At 49.5% G+C, this 15,601-nt stretch overlaps 1 protein-coding gene across 10 annotated transcripts in view; it reads right to left on the bottom strand.

Moving 5' to 3' along the window:
• Nucleotides 1-15,601, bottom strand: part of LOC307039561 (E3 SUMO-protein ligase KIAA1586-like) — a 67,017-nt gene extending 51,416 nt beyond the window's left edge. For 9 of the 10 annotated variants that reach the window (XM_079681709.1, XM_079681716.1, XM_079681722.1 and 6 more), the window contains exon 1: nucleotides 6,864-15,601. In XM_079681709.1, the coding sequence (XP_079537835.1) occupies nucleotides 8,758-10,497 (1,740 nt within the window). In that variant the 5' untranslated portion in view covers nucleotides 10,498-15,601 and the 3' untranslated portion in view covers nucleotides 6,864-8,757. Of the gene's footprint in view, nucleotides 1-427; nucleotides 563-6,249; nucleotides 6,313-6,863 lie in introns of those variants that run through there. The other variant, XM_079681726.1, reaches the window with a different exon arrangement.

The following is a 15,601-nucleotide window of genomic DNA, read 5'->3' as shown; positions in this document are numbered from 1 at the left end:
GATGCACCCTGGGACATGTCAATACAGAGCCCGTAGCTGATGATCACAGCTATAGTGTGAAAGGTGACACAGGTATAATAAGTCGGAACTCTTAATAATAAAAGTAATATTTCTTATTTTTAAGTGGTATAATATTTAGAATGTTTGAAAATTAACAGTGAGATGTCTTTTACTTACATTAGTCTCAAAGATTGAGGGAAGAAGGGATGAGGAGACTGAGAGAAGGGAAAGTGAGGGTGAAGAAAGAGAGGACATGGCTAGTGAGGAGAGACAGGGAGAGCTGAAACCACCCAGTCAGCCAGCAGCCAGTCAGCATGCCAGGGAACCAGCAGCCAGTCAGCATGCCAGGGAACCAGCTGCCAGTCAGCATACCAGGGAACCAGCAGCCAGTCAGCATACCAGGGCACCAGCTGCCAGTCAGCATACCAGGGAACCAGCAGCCAGTCAGCATGCCAGGGAACCAGCTGCCAGTCAGCATACCAGGGCACCAGCAGCCAGTCAGCATACCAGGGAACCAGCAGCCAGTCAGCATACCAGGGAACCAGCAGCCAGTCAAACAGATCTATTAAAAAAATTAAAGAGACAAGAAGGAATCACCAAAAAAGCAAAGGCTGCACTAAGAAAAATAAGGAAGGAAAATGCAGCTCTCAAGAAAACAATGAAAATTAGGGACAACAAATTTAAGAAAACGTTTTCCCTGCTCCTCCACCTGTAACATCACTGCCCCTCCACTTGTAACATCCCTGCCCCTCCACCTGCAGGGCCGCCTTAATGCACGGGCTGACCTGGGCTGAAGCCCAGGGGCCTACGGAGATCGGGGGCCTATCATGAGCCAATTAAAAAAAAAAGAAAAAAAAAAATTCTTTTTTTTTTATTTCGGGTGTTTTTTTTTTTTTTTAAATAAACAAATTCTTGCCTTTCAGAATAGGAAACTTTCATTTCCAAAATCCCACGATAAATACATTTTTGAATCTTGTAAAGGGAAGACGACAGCTCTCCCTCGCCACTCTGCTGTTCCACAGCGCCGCCCCCCTCCCTCCACTGAAATTATTATTGTAAGACGTAGAGTAATGATAGATAACACAGCAAGGTCCGTTACAGTTTGTTTTCATCTGATTTAAAAAAAACAAAGTCTTGGCTTTCAGAATATTAAACTTGTTTCGGCAAATTCAGATGATAAATACAACTTTGAAGCTTGTAATGGCATAATTACAAGCGGAGAACGGAGTAACTTGACGTCACAGCAGGCATAACAACAGCCGATGTTTCTCGTGAGGGTTTTCCCCGGGAAACAAACACAATACACACAAACGCAAATATACACAAACACACACACACGTCAGAATGAGAATATGTTTCACATGTGACTTATTCAAATTGCGAGTGATTGAGTGAAGAAAAAGTTTGAGTGGCGCTCGGAAAAGGAAATTGTTGAGGGAAAAGGAGTTTCGAGACAAGCAGCTATTACAAAAAATGCCGACGCTTACAGGTTATTTTAAACCTGTAGGCCAGGATGAGGAGGAAGGACAGATGAGTTCTGTACCGAGCGGTAGCGGTGCCGGCCGCGGGGCCTCGGAGACAAGTAGGCCGTCTGGTTCTGATAGCGATGGAGGAGCGGGAGAGGAAAAACAGACAGGAGGGACATTATCTGTTGGAGGAGATGGAGAGGACGACGAGGACTTGCTACGTGGAGGGGAGCCAACGGCAACCGGACAAATACATGAGGGAGGCCCGATACGTCACTCATATGGAGGAGAGGACCAGGCGCGTGTAGAGCAGAGTGGAGAAGTGCGATCACAGAGCCTGCCGAGGCTATAAATGACTTTGATTTGTTGTTTAAATAGGGGGCCTACAAAAACTATCAGCCCCAGGGCCTGATGGCAGGTTAAGGCGGGCTTGTCCACCTGCCAGCAACAAGCCAACATCCCTGCTCCTTTACCTGTAACATCACTGTCCCTCCACTTGTAACATCACTGTCCCTCCACTTGTAACATCACTGTCCCTCCACCTGTAACATCACTGCCCCTCCACTTGTAACATCACTGCCCCTCCACCTGCCAGCACCAAGCCAACATCCCTGCTCCTTTACCTGTAACATCACTGTCCCTCCATTTGTAACATCACTGTCCCTCCACTTGTAACATCACTGCCCCTCCACCTGCCAGCACCAAGCCAACATCCCTGCTCCTTTACCTGTAACATCACTGTCCCTCCACCTGTAACATCACTGTCCCTCCACTTGTAACATCACTGTCCCTCCACTTGTAACATCACTGTCCCTCCACTTGTAACATCACTGCCCCTCCACCTGCCAGCACCACTGCTCCTCCACCTGCCAGCACCCAGCCAACATCCCTGCTCCTCCACCTGTAACATCACTGCCCCTCCACCTGCCATACAGTAGGTTATTAATATACACTAACAAGATCACTTATATAATACAGTGATAGAATATATGTTTAGTATGCTTACTTATATACAACAGTAGTATTAAATGTACCTTGTGTTTTCACTCTCACTTAGTGTCACGCTCCTGGGTTCATGTCACAGTTGTAGTTTTGTAGGTTTGGATGTTTTGGCTGTTTTCAATGTCATGTTTTACTCTGGGTTATTGTCTGGTCCTTTTCCCTGTGTTTTTCCTCCTGTCGTTAGTTTCCCTGGTGTGTCTAGTTATCTGATTGTGTTCACCTGTGGCCCTTGTGTTTCTCCTCCCCTGCCCAGCTGTTTCTTGTCCTGTGATTACCCTTCTGTGTATTTAGTCTTGTCTCCTCCTGTGTTCAGTGTTGGTGCTTCTTTTGTGTGTGACTTAGTTCACCGGAGAGTGTTTTGTCTGTTCCAAGTTTATGTTAGACCTTGAAATAAAGGTTATATCAAGTGTTATCTGCGTTTGGGTCCTACCTGCTTCGCTCTGCGTATCAGAAAGCAGCAACCTTGAAATGGGCCCAGCAGATCCGTTCGAGCTGGAAGTATTGAACTTTTCCTTTTTTTTGGCTAACTGCTCGGATCGATGGAAGAGAGCACCCGGAGTTCAGCAGCGAGAGGCTGTGTTGTCGGAGGCGCGCCAGATGGCTAGAGAGAAACCAGGTTTGGTGAAGTTTTTACCTGGCTGGATTTCAAAGATCCAGTGTGTGATTCCCGGCCTGCTAGCCCCAGGCATGCTGTCTCCCAATTCCCAACCCGGTACCATACGCCTCGGTGGGTTCCGTCTGAAGTCAACCCATGCTTCTGCCCCAGTTCCTGCTCCTGTCCAGGAGTCGTATTCCGGAACTCGTTGGGCTTATGGAGGTCCACGGAGTATTCAGGCGGCTGCGAAGAGAAGGAGTCGCAAGGCCAGGCTAGCAGTCTGAGCCCCAGCAGCCATGGTTCTGGCTACAGAACCGGCCCACACAGCCATAGTTCCAGCACCATGGTTCCAGTCCTGGTTCCGGCCCCAGCAGCCATGGTTCGGGCTCCAGTACAGGCCCCAGCAGCCATGGTTCCGGTTACTGAACCGGCCCCAGAAACCATGGTCTCGACTCCAGTTTCGGCTATAGGACTGGCTTTCCGTCCGACGCCAGCTCCCCGTTTCCTGTCGGCATACCGGCCTACTCCAGCACCTCGTCTCCTGTTTGCTGTCCGTCCGACGCCAGCTCCCCGTGTCCTGTTGGCTGTCCGTCCGACGCCAGCTCCCCGTGTTCTGTTGGTGAACCAACCGTCTCAAGTCACCTCTCAAGTCCCCTCTCAAGTATCCTCCCGAGTTCCTACCCGAGTCCCCTCTCAAGTCACCTCTCAAGTCTCCCCTCGAGTTCCCTCTCAAGTATCCTCTCGAGTCCCCTCTCGAGTCCCCTCTCAAGTTCCCTCTCAAGCCCTCTCTCGAGTCTCCTCTCGAGTCATCTCTCAAGTCTCCTCTCCAGTTCCCTCTCCAGTCCCCTCTCAAGTTCCTACCCGAGTCCCCTCTCAAGTCTCCTCTTCAGTGCCTTCTCAAGTCTCCTGTCGAACTACCTCTCGAGTCACCTCTCAAGTCTCCTCTCCAGTCCCCTCTCAAGTCTCCTCTCAAGTTCCTACCCGAGTCACCTCTCAAGTCTCCCCTCGAGTTCCCTCTCAAGTATCCTCTCGAGTCTCCTCTCGAGTCCCCTCTCGAGTCTCCTCTCAAGTTCCCTCTCAAGCCCTCTCTCAAGTTTCCTCTCGAGTCCCCTCTAGTCATCTCTCGAGTCCCCTCTCGAGTCATCTCTCAAGTCTCCTCTCCAGTTCCCTCTCCAGTCTCCTCAAGTTCCTACCTGAGCCACCTCTCAAGTCACCTCTCAAGTCTCCTCTTCAGTGCCTTCTCAAGTGTCCTCTCGAGCTACCTCTCGAGTCCCCTCTCGAGTCACCTCTCAAGTCTCCCCTCGAGTTCCCTCTCAAGTATCCTCTCGAGTCTCCTCTCGAGTCCCCTCTCGAGTCTCCTCTCGAGTTCCCTCTCAAGCCCTCTCTCAAGTCTCCTCTCGAGTCCCCTCTCTAGTCATCTCTCGAGTCCCCTCTCGAGTCATCTCTCAAGTCTCCTCTCCAGTTCCCTCTCCAGTCTCCTCTCAAGTTCCTACCTGAGCCACCTCTCAAGTCTCCTCTTCAGTGCCTTCTCAAGTGTCCTCTCGAGCTACCTCTCAAGTCCCCTCTCAAGTCTCCTCTCTAGTGCCTTCTCAAGTCTCCTCTCGAGCTACCTCTCGAGTCACCTCTCAAGTTCCCTCTCAAGCCCTCTCTCAAGTTCCCTCTCAGGTCCCCTGTCGAGTCTCTTCTCGAGTCCCCTCTAAAGTCTCCTCTCAAGCCTCCTCTCCAGTCCCCTCTCAAGTCTCCTCTCAAGTTCCTATCCGAGTCTCCTCTCGAGTTCCCTCTCAAGTATCCTCCCGAGTGCCTTCTCAAGTCTCCTCTCGAGCTACCTCTCGAGTCGCCTCTCAAGTCTCCTCTCCAGTTCCCTCTCAAGTCTCCTCTCGAGTTACCTCTCGAGTCCCATCTCGAGTCCCCTTTCAAGACACTTCTCAAGTCACCTCTCAAGTCTCCTCTCCAGTGCCTTCTCAAGTCTCCTCTTGAGCTACCTCTCAAGTCATCTCTCAAGTCAACTCTCAAGTTCCCTCTCGAGTCCCCTCTCAAGTCCCTTCTCAAGTCCCCTCTCAATTCTCCATTCAAGTTCCCTCTCAAGTCATCTCTCAAGTCAACTCAAGTTTCCTCTCGAGTCTCCACTCAAGTCCCTTGTCCTGTGTCATTGGAGGTTCCGCTGGGGGTCCTGCCAATCCTATATCCTGAGCCGTTGGAGGTCCCGCAGACTGCTCTTCTGCCGGGGGTCCTGCCAACCCCATGTCCTGAGCCGTTGGAGGTCCCGCAGACTGCTCTTCTGCCGGGGGTCCTGCCAACCCCATGTCCTGAGCCATTGGAGGTCCCGCACACTACTCTTCTGCCGGGGGTCCTGCCAACTCCATGTCTTGTCCCGTTGGAGGTCCCGCAGACTGCTCTTTCCGGTCTTCGCCCTCGAGCCCGGTCCCCTGAGTTCGCCCGCAGTGGTCTTCGCCCCTCCTCGAACTCTGCCTTGCCCCCGGGCCGTACGCCCGAGACCCCCGCCTCGAACTCTGTCCTGCCCCCGGGCTGTCCGCCCGAGACCCTCGCCTCGAACTCTGTCTTGCCCCCGGGCCGTCCGCCCGAGTTCCCCTCTTTGAACTCTGCCTTGCCCCCGGGCCGTCCGCCCGAGACCCCATCCATGGTCTCTACCTTATCCCCGGGCCATCTGCCCGAGTCCCCCTCTTTGAACTCTGCCTTGGCCCCGGGCCATCCGCCCGAGACCCGTCCTCCAGACCCCCTCCACCCACCATGCTGGACTTTGTTTTTTGGGACGTCTGGAATCTTTCCCTTGAGGGGGGGGGGGCGTGTGTTATGTCACGCTCCTGGGTTCATGTCACGGTTGTAGTTTTGTAGGTTTGGGTGTTTTTGCTGTTTTCCATGTCATGTTTTCCTCTGGGTTATTGTCTGGTCCTTTTTCCTGTGTTTTTCCTCTTGTCATTAGTTCCCTGGTGTGTCTAGTTATCTGATTGTGTTCACCTGTGGCCCTTGTGTTTCTCCTCCCCTGCCCAGCTGTTTCTTGTCCTGTGATTACCCTTCTGTGTATTTAGTCTTGTCTCCTCCTGTGTTCAGTGTTGGTGCTTCTTTTGTGTGTGACTTAGTTCACGGGAGAGTATTTTGTCTGTTCCAAGTTTATTTTAGACCTTGAAATAAAGGTTATATCAAGTGTTATCTGCGTTTGGGTCCTACCTGCTTCACTCTGCGTATCACTTAGGTCCCTCTCCCTTTGCCATCATTTCAAAATCAGCTGAGCTGCAACATAATACAGACAGGTAATAATCAACAGAATACACTAAAAACACTCACCCATAAGTTACGTTTTTGTTTACTGTTTGGAAGTCTCAAATATGCACTCTAAATTCATATCAATAGCGATGTATCATACATATAGCTCTCTTCCTTATTATTGTGTAACGTTAACTTTATTATACTAGCTTGTAGGCCTACTCCAAAATGGAGATCGTAATTTCTCCACCTCCACTCATTACAATCACATGTGCCCCAATGTTATATTTCACTAATATATAACTCCCTCCACCCCGGATAAAATCACGTTTAGAAGCCCTTTTTCTCTAATTCCACAACGTTGAGTTGAAATAATATTAGGAGAACAGATTAATAGGCTGTTCGTGGTTAACGGGTGTTGCTAACTTTATCCGGAATCCTAGCCTAATCTGTTATCTGTAAACGTTCTCTAAATCTACTGATTTAGGGATAATCCACTAACATCCTTTAATACACATGTTAATTTGACTCAGATGTGCTGATAATATCCGCAATATAAATCTTAAACGTCTTCTTACCTTTAAAAGTCCATCACGAACGGTCTATTATGCTGCAACCAAGCGGCAAACTCTGGGGAACAGCCGGGACGCCAATACGGAAGTGCAACACACTGCAGTTCATACATGGGCCGCTAGGGACTGACTGCAGAAAGGAGCAATTTCCATAGACCCCCATGTTAAAATGCCCAACTTTACAGTAGAAAAAAACATGTTTCTACCCATGGATGCAATAAATATTATTATCGATATAGTTAGATTCCACCTTCATGATTATGAATCTGTGAGTGAATTGTTTTCTAACAAGACCCTTTTATTTATATTAGGTCTTACATTTGTTGCATAAATTAGGGCGTGGTCACTTTGATGGACATGTACATGCCTCACTGTCAGCTAACAACAACTTGTCCACTCTGCTTGGCTACAACCATAGAGGCTACAACGTTAGTTAGTCATAGTACTGTACTTGACCCTTTAGCCGTGTTCGTGGTGATTGTGCCTTTTAGGGAATATTGTTACAAATACCAGACAATGTCGTGCTGTGCGCTTGAATGTACTAACAGAACTTCCAAGAAGTCTAAAATGATAATATTATACATGTTAATCCCGTTCGCAGGTGTTTGTGTGCTTGGTAGCTTAGCTTGTTACTTATTAGCCAGCTAAGGACGTAACCCTTTATACATACCATACATGCCAACCTTTCCAAATCCAAAAGAGGTAGGTTTGCACGTGGCAAATGTGCACGCCCAAATTAGGTAATCAGAAGAAATGGAACCCCAGTAATTACATGTATAAACCATGTATTTAACATATATTGCATCATTTTATGCATTTTTCAGAAAAAGTGGTAGTTTGGTAAACAGTGACATCAACGACATGTCTGGTCTGTAAAATGCCCGAAAAGTAAAAGAATGGGAGATAAATATCCCAAAGTCTCCACATTTTATTATATTTTTAATGTGTTTCTGGTCCTCTTTCAGTTGAGACAGTGTAGATGAAGGATGTGTCAGGATGTAGAACTCTTGTGTGAACATTGGATAAAGCCAGGTTCATATTCTTGTTTCATGTTGTTGACATATTAGAGTCAAAGGTTTGCACAGAGCGAAATATCTTTGTGTTGCGCCATAAATCAGAAAATACTGCATTAAAAAAGTCATTTATATACTGATAAAGTGTGATATAAATAATGTACAGGCTTTCAGATTGCTGTAGTTCACTAAACACATTAACGACATGTTTGGTGTTGAAAATGTCAGAAAAAGTGAAAGAATGGGAGATAAATATCCCCGAATCTAAAAATTGCATTATATTTTGTGTGTGTTTGTGGTCCTCTTTCAGTTGAGACACTGTAGGATGCTTCCGGAAAAGACCAAACACTGGATGTCTTTCAGTCGCCAACATGTGTTTTCGAGACACTGATATTAACGGGGAAATGGACTCAATGCCTCGTCGGGGGTAACTCTGCCTTTCCCGCAGCGTTACCCCCGGTCTGCACGTTGTTTCTATTTCAGAAACTATAGGTTACTTACGTAACCCCAGTTCTCAGAGTAACATGAAGTGAGATTTCTCACTATGGGATGCGCCTCAACGCGTATGCACACAGAAGCATCAATCTCTATACGCCAATCCTGATTGGCCGGGGATCTTGACGTCTACGTCAGGGAATCCACCCACCCTATAAGTAGCTTGTGCTACGACGCAGCGTCATTAAAAAATAAGCACCTCTTCTCGCTTCGCCTTAGCAAGAAGGGCCGCCTGGTGAGACATCTCACTTCATGTTACTCTGAGAACTGGGGTTACGTAAGTAACCTATAGTTCTTATTCATAACACTCCGTTCGATGTCTCACTATGGGATATTGAAACTCCCGTATTGCTAGACATGCTTATCTCGAAAATCACCAAAACAACCAGAACTTAACAGGTAGAACCCTGTCTCAACACGGGGCCCAGCACTGCGCGGGCCACACTTGGAGCAGAGACATCTAGCCTGTAAAAGCGGACAAAAGTGAGCGGTGAGGACCAGCTCGCTGCTGCACAAATGTCATGGATGGAAACACCCTTGAACAAAGCCCAGGATGTAGCCAGTCCACGAGTAGAATGAGCATGCAGGCCCATTGGTGCCTGCAAACCCTGAATCGTATAAGCCAGAGCAATCGCTTCCACAATCCAGTGGGAGAGCCGTTGCCTGGTAACAGGCTTGCCCTTCTCAGGGTTAGACCAGGATATAAAGAGTTGGTCATTGCAACGAAACTCTTTTGACCTGTCCATATATGTGCGTAAAGCATGAACTGGACACAGCAAATTCAGCCACTGTTCCTCAGAGGAACACAGCGGCAGAGGAAATGCCACAATGTCAATGGGGGTACATGAGCCAACCACCTTAGGTATAAAGGCAGGGTTGGGCTTCAGCGACACTATCGTTTGCCCCGGGGCAAACTGAGTGCATGAAGGATGTACAGAGAGCGCATGAATGTCACTGACTCGCTTGGCAGATGCCAGAGCCAGTAACAGCACTGTCTTCAGTGACAGGTGTTTCATGTCAGCTTCTTCCAGGGGTTCAAATGGAGGTCGAGTGAGCCCATCTAAAACCACTGCCATGTCCCATAAGGGCACCAGTGACCTGGAAACAGGGAGGAGCCTGCGAGCCCCTTTCATAAAACGGCAGACCAAAGGATGTTGGCTAGCCGTCTTTCCCTCAAAGCCCACATGGCATGTAGCAATAGCAGCCAGGTACACTTTGATCGTAGAGAAGGCTCTGTGTTTATCAATTAGGTCCTGTAGAAATGATAAAATCACCCCGACAGGATATTGAAAAGAGATGTGCCCTTTTTGAAGGCACCACTCCTCAAACACCCTCCACTTACAGTCATAGAGAGACCTGGTGGAGGAAGCTCTTGCACTCTGAATAATGTTTATCACCTTCTGAGGGAGCCCCACTGTATTCAGATTGTACCACTCACGGGCCAGGCCCATAGTGCCAAGCGCTCTGGGTGTGGATGAAAGATCGTCCCCCCCGCCTAAGACAGTATGTCCCTGCGTAGTGGGAGCTGCCACGGCTGCCCGCACAGCAGCTGATATATCTCCGCCAGCCAGTACATTGCAGGCCAGTGCGGAGCTATCAGGATCAGTGTGTGGCGTTGTTCTCTCACTCTGGCCAGAGTTGGGGGTATCAAAGCCAGGGGTGGGAACGCGTACAGAAGGACCGGAAGCCAAACGTGCGCGAGCGCGTCCACGCCTAACGGTGCGTTTAAATCGCGCATTGAAAAGAACAGCTGACATTGAGCATTTTCTTTTGATGCGAACAGATCTATCGCGGCTTGGCCGTAACGCACCCACAGCTGACTCACAACCATTGGATGTAGAGTCCAGTCTGCATATAGTGGTGCACCTCTGGACAGCAGATCTGCCCCAAGGTTCATCACTCCCGGTACGTGCGTCGCTCTCAGAGAGATGAGACGTCCGCAGCTCCATAAGATCAGTTTGCGTGCCAGCATGTGTAACTGGAGAGAACGCAAACCCCCTTGGCGGTTTATATACGATATTGTGGTCGTGTTGTCTGTCCTCACGAGGACATGATGTCCTCTGAGAAAAGGCAGAAAGCGTTTTAGGGTGAGGAACACCGCTAAAAGCTCCAGATAATTTATGTGTGACCATTGGAGGTCTCTACTCCAGAGACCCCTCACAGGTCGACCTTCGTATATATCCCCCCAGCCCGTCAGACATGCGTGGCGCGCGGGGTCCAGTCTGAGGGCAGCTACCCAGCGCTGAAACTCCCTCATGTGTAAGCGTCCCAGTCGTACCACCAGGATGGCTGACGCCATGAGCCCCAGTAACCGCAGACATGATCTGAAGAGAACATATTTGGGTAGCCGGAAATGAGCGAGGCAAGCTCTGAAGGCTTTCACTCTTTCTGGTGACAGGCGGGCTGTAAAGGGCACCGAATTCAGGTGTAGGCCCAGGAAGAGTACAGTCTGGGCTGGGGACAACATGCTCTTTCCTGTGTTTATTACGAAACCCAGATCGAGCAGGTGTTTTATGAGGACATTCGTCTACGTAATAGCCTCTTGCTCCGACTGTGCGAGAAGCAGCCAGTCCTCCAGATAAGTTACCAAGCGAATACCCTGCTGTCTTAACGGGGCTATCGCGGCTTCCGTACACCGTACAAACACTCGCGGGCTGAGAGATAGACCGAAGGGAAGGACTCTGTACTCGTAACAGACACCCTGAAAGGCGAACCTCAGATATTTCCTGTGTGGGTAATATACTGGGATGTGGAAATACGCATCTTTCAGGTCGACTGATGTGAACCAGTCGTTCTGGCGCACGAGACGCAACAGAGATGTGTGAGTGAGCATTCTGAATTTGTATCTTTTGAGATATTTGTTCAGAGCTCTCAAATCTAGTATAGGCCGAATTCCGTTCCCTCCCCGTTTGGGAACGAGGAAATACTTGGAAAAAAAAACGGCTCTGACTCTGTTCGGCGGGTATTATCGATATAGCCTTCTTTTCTAGTAGCGAGAAAATCTCTTGTTCTAGAATATGGGCCGACTCTCCCCGGGCTTGTGAATACAGAATAACCGAGAAGCGAGGGGGGGTGACAGCGAATTGGAGCCTGTAGCCCTGTGTTACTTTCTTGAAAGCCCAAGCAGAATCTGTGAGCATCTTCCACTTTTCCCTTCTTAAAGCGAGCGCAGATGTCACATTTCTGTCGTCTGCCCTCTGTGTCTTTATTTGTTGTGTTATGGGGCCCTCTAGTGTCTGAACACGGTGGTACCCCAGGTTGACAACCCCGGCCGACACTGCGCATGCGCGTGGCGGTAATGCCTTCACAATCCCGTCTAATGTCCGCCTTTTGAGAGAGGCCGTAGCCGCTCTCAAAAGAGGGATAGACGACAGACTGTTTCTTGTTTTTCTTGTTTTTCTTTTCATTTTTATTGACTGCGCCCTTGGCTTCAAGCCTGGAAACGACAGTGGAAAATAATTTAGTCGGAAACAATAATGATGACATGTGTTTGTGTGACTTAAACAGGCAGCGGAACTCGCTGTCTTTGATGTTAAGTCCATTTCCCTTATGGCGCAAACTTGAGGATGACGTTCTTGCATCACTCGAGGCGGCGGGAAGATGGGGGCATGATGGCACCCCGAAAACACATGAGCATCTAACACTGGAACGTGTTCTGGAGCTGGGGAACAGGCAACTTCCGAGGAGAGGAGAGGAGGCTGTCAGGCCGCCCGCTTCTTCTTCCTCGCCTGGTGGCTGAAAACCTGGGTCGGCTGTGCCTGAGCGGCAGCTGCCGGAACCGGAGATCTTCTTGGCCAGCTCGTCCTCGCCTCGTGCCTGGGCTGGGGACCCGGGACAGGCTGTGGTCTCTGCTGCTTCGGTATCTTGAACCGGGCAGGAAGTGAGGCAGCTTGAGTGAACGCCTGCCGCGGGACCCTTGAAGGTGGCGGCTGGACCCTTCGGGGGAGACAGAGCTGGAGAGCCTCGTCTTCCTTCTTTTTTGATTCGCATCTCAGCTGCATCGAAGCTAGAGCGGAGCCAAATATGCCCTCGGGAACAATAGGCATATCCAGAACATCCTCTTTTTCCCGGTCTGGAAGGTTCGTCAAGTTGAGCCACCTTGCTCTCTCCTGTACCACCATAATTCCCAGTGCTTTGCCCATGGCTTGGACTGCACAGCGCTGCACACGGAGGCAAATGTCCGTGGTTGCTGCGATCTCTTCCCACACGGCAGGCTCAGGTTTGCTCGACAAGTCTTCGCAGAGCTCCGCCTGGTAGGCGGTCAGCAGCGAGGAGACGTTGAGTGCCCTGGCGGACAAAGCTGCGGCTTTATAGGCCCGTTCGGTCAGCACTGACTGAAAACGGTCCGCCTTTGCCGGTAGCGTGGGGTTCCTGCTCGGTGTCGAAGCCAGCCTCGGTTGGAGGTGGGCTGCCGCCAGCGGTTCCATGGGCGGCATGCGGAGCAGGCCGAGCCTCTCCATACCGTCACAGTCCAGGGAGGAGGCACCCTCGATTGGGAACTTGTTGCTGAAAGGGCGGTCTCTCCACGAGACCGACACCTCGTCCAGCATCTCCGGAAAGACTGGAAGGAGCTGCCTCTTCGTCCTCGCTGCTTGGGGCAATTGCTTCCCCTCGTAGTGAGATCTGGAGGTCTCCTTGGCCACTTCAGGCTATGGGATATCCAGCCTGGACGCAGCGCGTTGACACATGGCCTGCAAGTCCATACTTAGGCAGGGCGAAGCTGGTGTGCTTTCACCCGGGAGAGCGGACATCGCTCCCGGCTTTGCAGCCTCAGCCGATGAAACGAAGATGTCATCCTCGTGCTCATCCGAGTCAGACAGGAGGAACTCAGAGGCATCCTCTTCTTCCTCCATATAGTCCAACTCCAGGACATCCTCCGCGGGTGGAACCATGGTGAGGTGCAGTTGGAAGCCCCAGCTTGACACAGCGCGGGGCTCCGCTCTCCCCTGTCTGTGTTGTTTGTGTGTGCGTGGTGGCTGTCACTCCTGGCTCCCGGCTCAACCTCCACTCACCTGCTGCAATCAGCTGTGCACCCTCCCCGACTACACACCTGCTTTCCATCAAGCGATTTACAACGACATATCAACGGAGGCTCCACAACCTTTCTCCGCCAGATCGTCAAGTATCAGCCATATCTCGCGTCTCTCCTCCGGTACACAGCACCGTAGTGTGGAGTAAGGGTTTCACAACTACCAATATTTACTAGTCGACTAGTTTTTCAAAATAGTAGTCGACTAGTCGTTACGTCATAATAGAGACACACAAAGAGAGGTTTACAACTGTATTTTCTATTGGAACTCATACAGTAACATTAAACACTGCATTTTAGTTTGTGTTACATGGCTGAGTAAATAACAAACACTGGACTCACCAAATTCGACAGCAAAAAACTCTTGTTTACATAAATGCCACGTAAATCCAGTGCGCAACAGCGCATTGCGCAACACTTTATTCGCTGTCCTCCACGATAACGTCCACCTTTCCATATTTTTGGTTTGAACACCAACGCATCGACATGTGAGGGAAGGAGGCTTGACCGCTTTCGGGTGACAGTGTTGCCTGCCAGGGAAAAAAACCCTCTCACTCGGGGTGCTTGTGGCTGGAATAGCCAGGTAGCTCCTCGAAAGCGGGGGAAGCGGTGCACGTTTTCTGCCCACCACTCCAGTGGATTATCCATTGTGGGGATATGCGGTGACCGCTGGCAGTAATCCCGTAGCTCATCATCCGCATCACTGTTGACCCTTGTTTTCTTGCTGTTCGTTTGCCTCTGTTCAGTGCTGACGCCGGTCCGTTGCTCACTGGTGCTAGCATTACTGCTAGTGCTAGCTGTCGGCAGCGGGTGTTTCATCTTCAGATGGTTGCGCATAGCAGATGCATTTGTATTGTACTTCAGTACAGCTGTACACAACTGACACTTCACTGTGGAGTTGGTTACATCTTCGTTGAAGTACTGCCATACATAAGAATGTCAGACGGGTTTTGTAGCATTTTGCAGCACCTCGTTTACCTCCATTTTTTTCCACGACTAGTCGACTAGGGCCTACAGCGCCGACTAGTGGTAAAGGTAGTCGACTAGTCGACTAGTCGATTAGTTGGTGAAACCCCTAGTGTGGAGTTGCATTAGGTAAGGCGAGATACGGCTGATACTTAGGCATTAGTTTCTGTTATGGATCAGTATCAACAGTCCTGCAAGTAACGTTACTATATTATCAATGCTACTTTAGTTATAGCCTGATATATGATAGCTAACTTTACAATGTTGTGATGTGACGTTAGCTAACATTCTGTAGCCAACGCCGGTCACTCACCAAGATAGCTGCCCAGTTCTCCACTGGTTCTCCTCACAACACAGCTCAATTTCTCTCTGATGGCCGTTATTTCTTCTAATCCTTGGCTGCTCCTGGTCTCTTGGATGCCTAGCAGGCTCATAATTATAAGGTTGTGGTCCGTCATATGCATTCGAATATTCATGTTCAACTTCTTCTGTGTCGAAACTAGCATTGGGATCCATGTTTATTAATACGTTACACCGGCCGCTCTCCCCCTTGTGTCCCCCGTGTTACGTCACACGCGGGAGGTCACGTGCAGAGGCTTTTTTATGCGGAAGTGAACATTTCTTACAAAAGCGACGCCAGATGTCACTGTAGTGTATATTTCTGTATATTTTTTTGAAAATCTAGTGTATTCATCATTTTCCTACACATTTATTCACAGGTGTCTTTAACCTGGAAGTTGCTCTTTAAACCCGCAGCCGCATAGCCGAGCCTCCGAGTCCCTGACTCCTCTGGTGTGAGGGAGAGAAGGGTCCATCTTTGTTCACCGGGGTGTCGGCGTGGAGTGGACACGCTAGTAACAGGTACGTTACTGAGAATAAAATCCAACCTTGTCGTTAATCCGAAAGGAAAAAGCGACGGCATAGATTTTATTCTTTAAAGAATATTAACTGGTGTGTTAATACCTTTTGGTTTTTTATCTTCGTCTCCTCTGGTGTGAGAGAGAAAAGAGAACGTCCTCGCTACCATGGTAAAGAAAAGCTGGCATCAGGTATGTTACTAGCTTGAAGAAAAAGTCAAACCTTACTATAATTTCGAAAGAAAGAAACGGCGAGGCAGATTACAATATTAACTGGTGTGTTAATATTGTTCAGTCTGCTTGCAAAGCAAAAAAGTAACCGGCAAGCGCCCGTCGACCGAATGTTAGCTTTGGGTTCAGTCTGTGGACTGTTAAGCTAGCGAC

This window comes from Notothenia rossii (assembly GCF_949606895.1).
Source record: "Notothenia rossii genome assembly, chromosome: 5".
Classification (NCBI taxonomy): Eukaryota; Metazoa; Chordata; class Actinopteri; order Perciformes; family Nototheniidae; genus Notothenia; species Notothenia rossii.
This window is presented reverse-complemented; position numbering and strand designations above follow the sequence as displayed.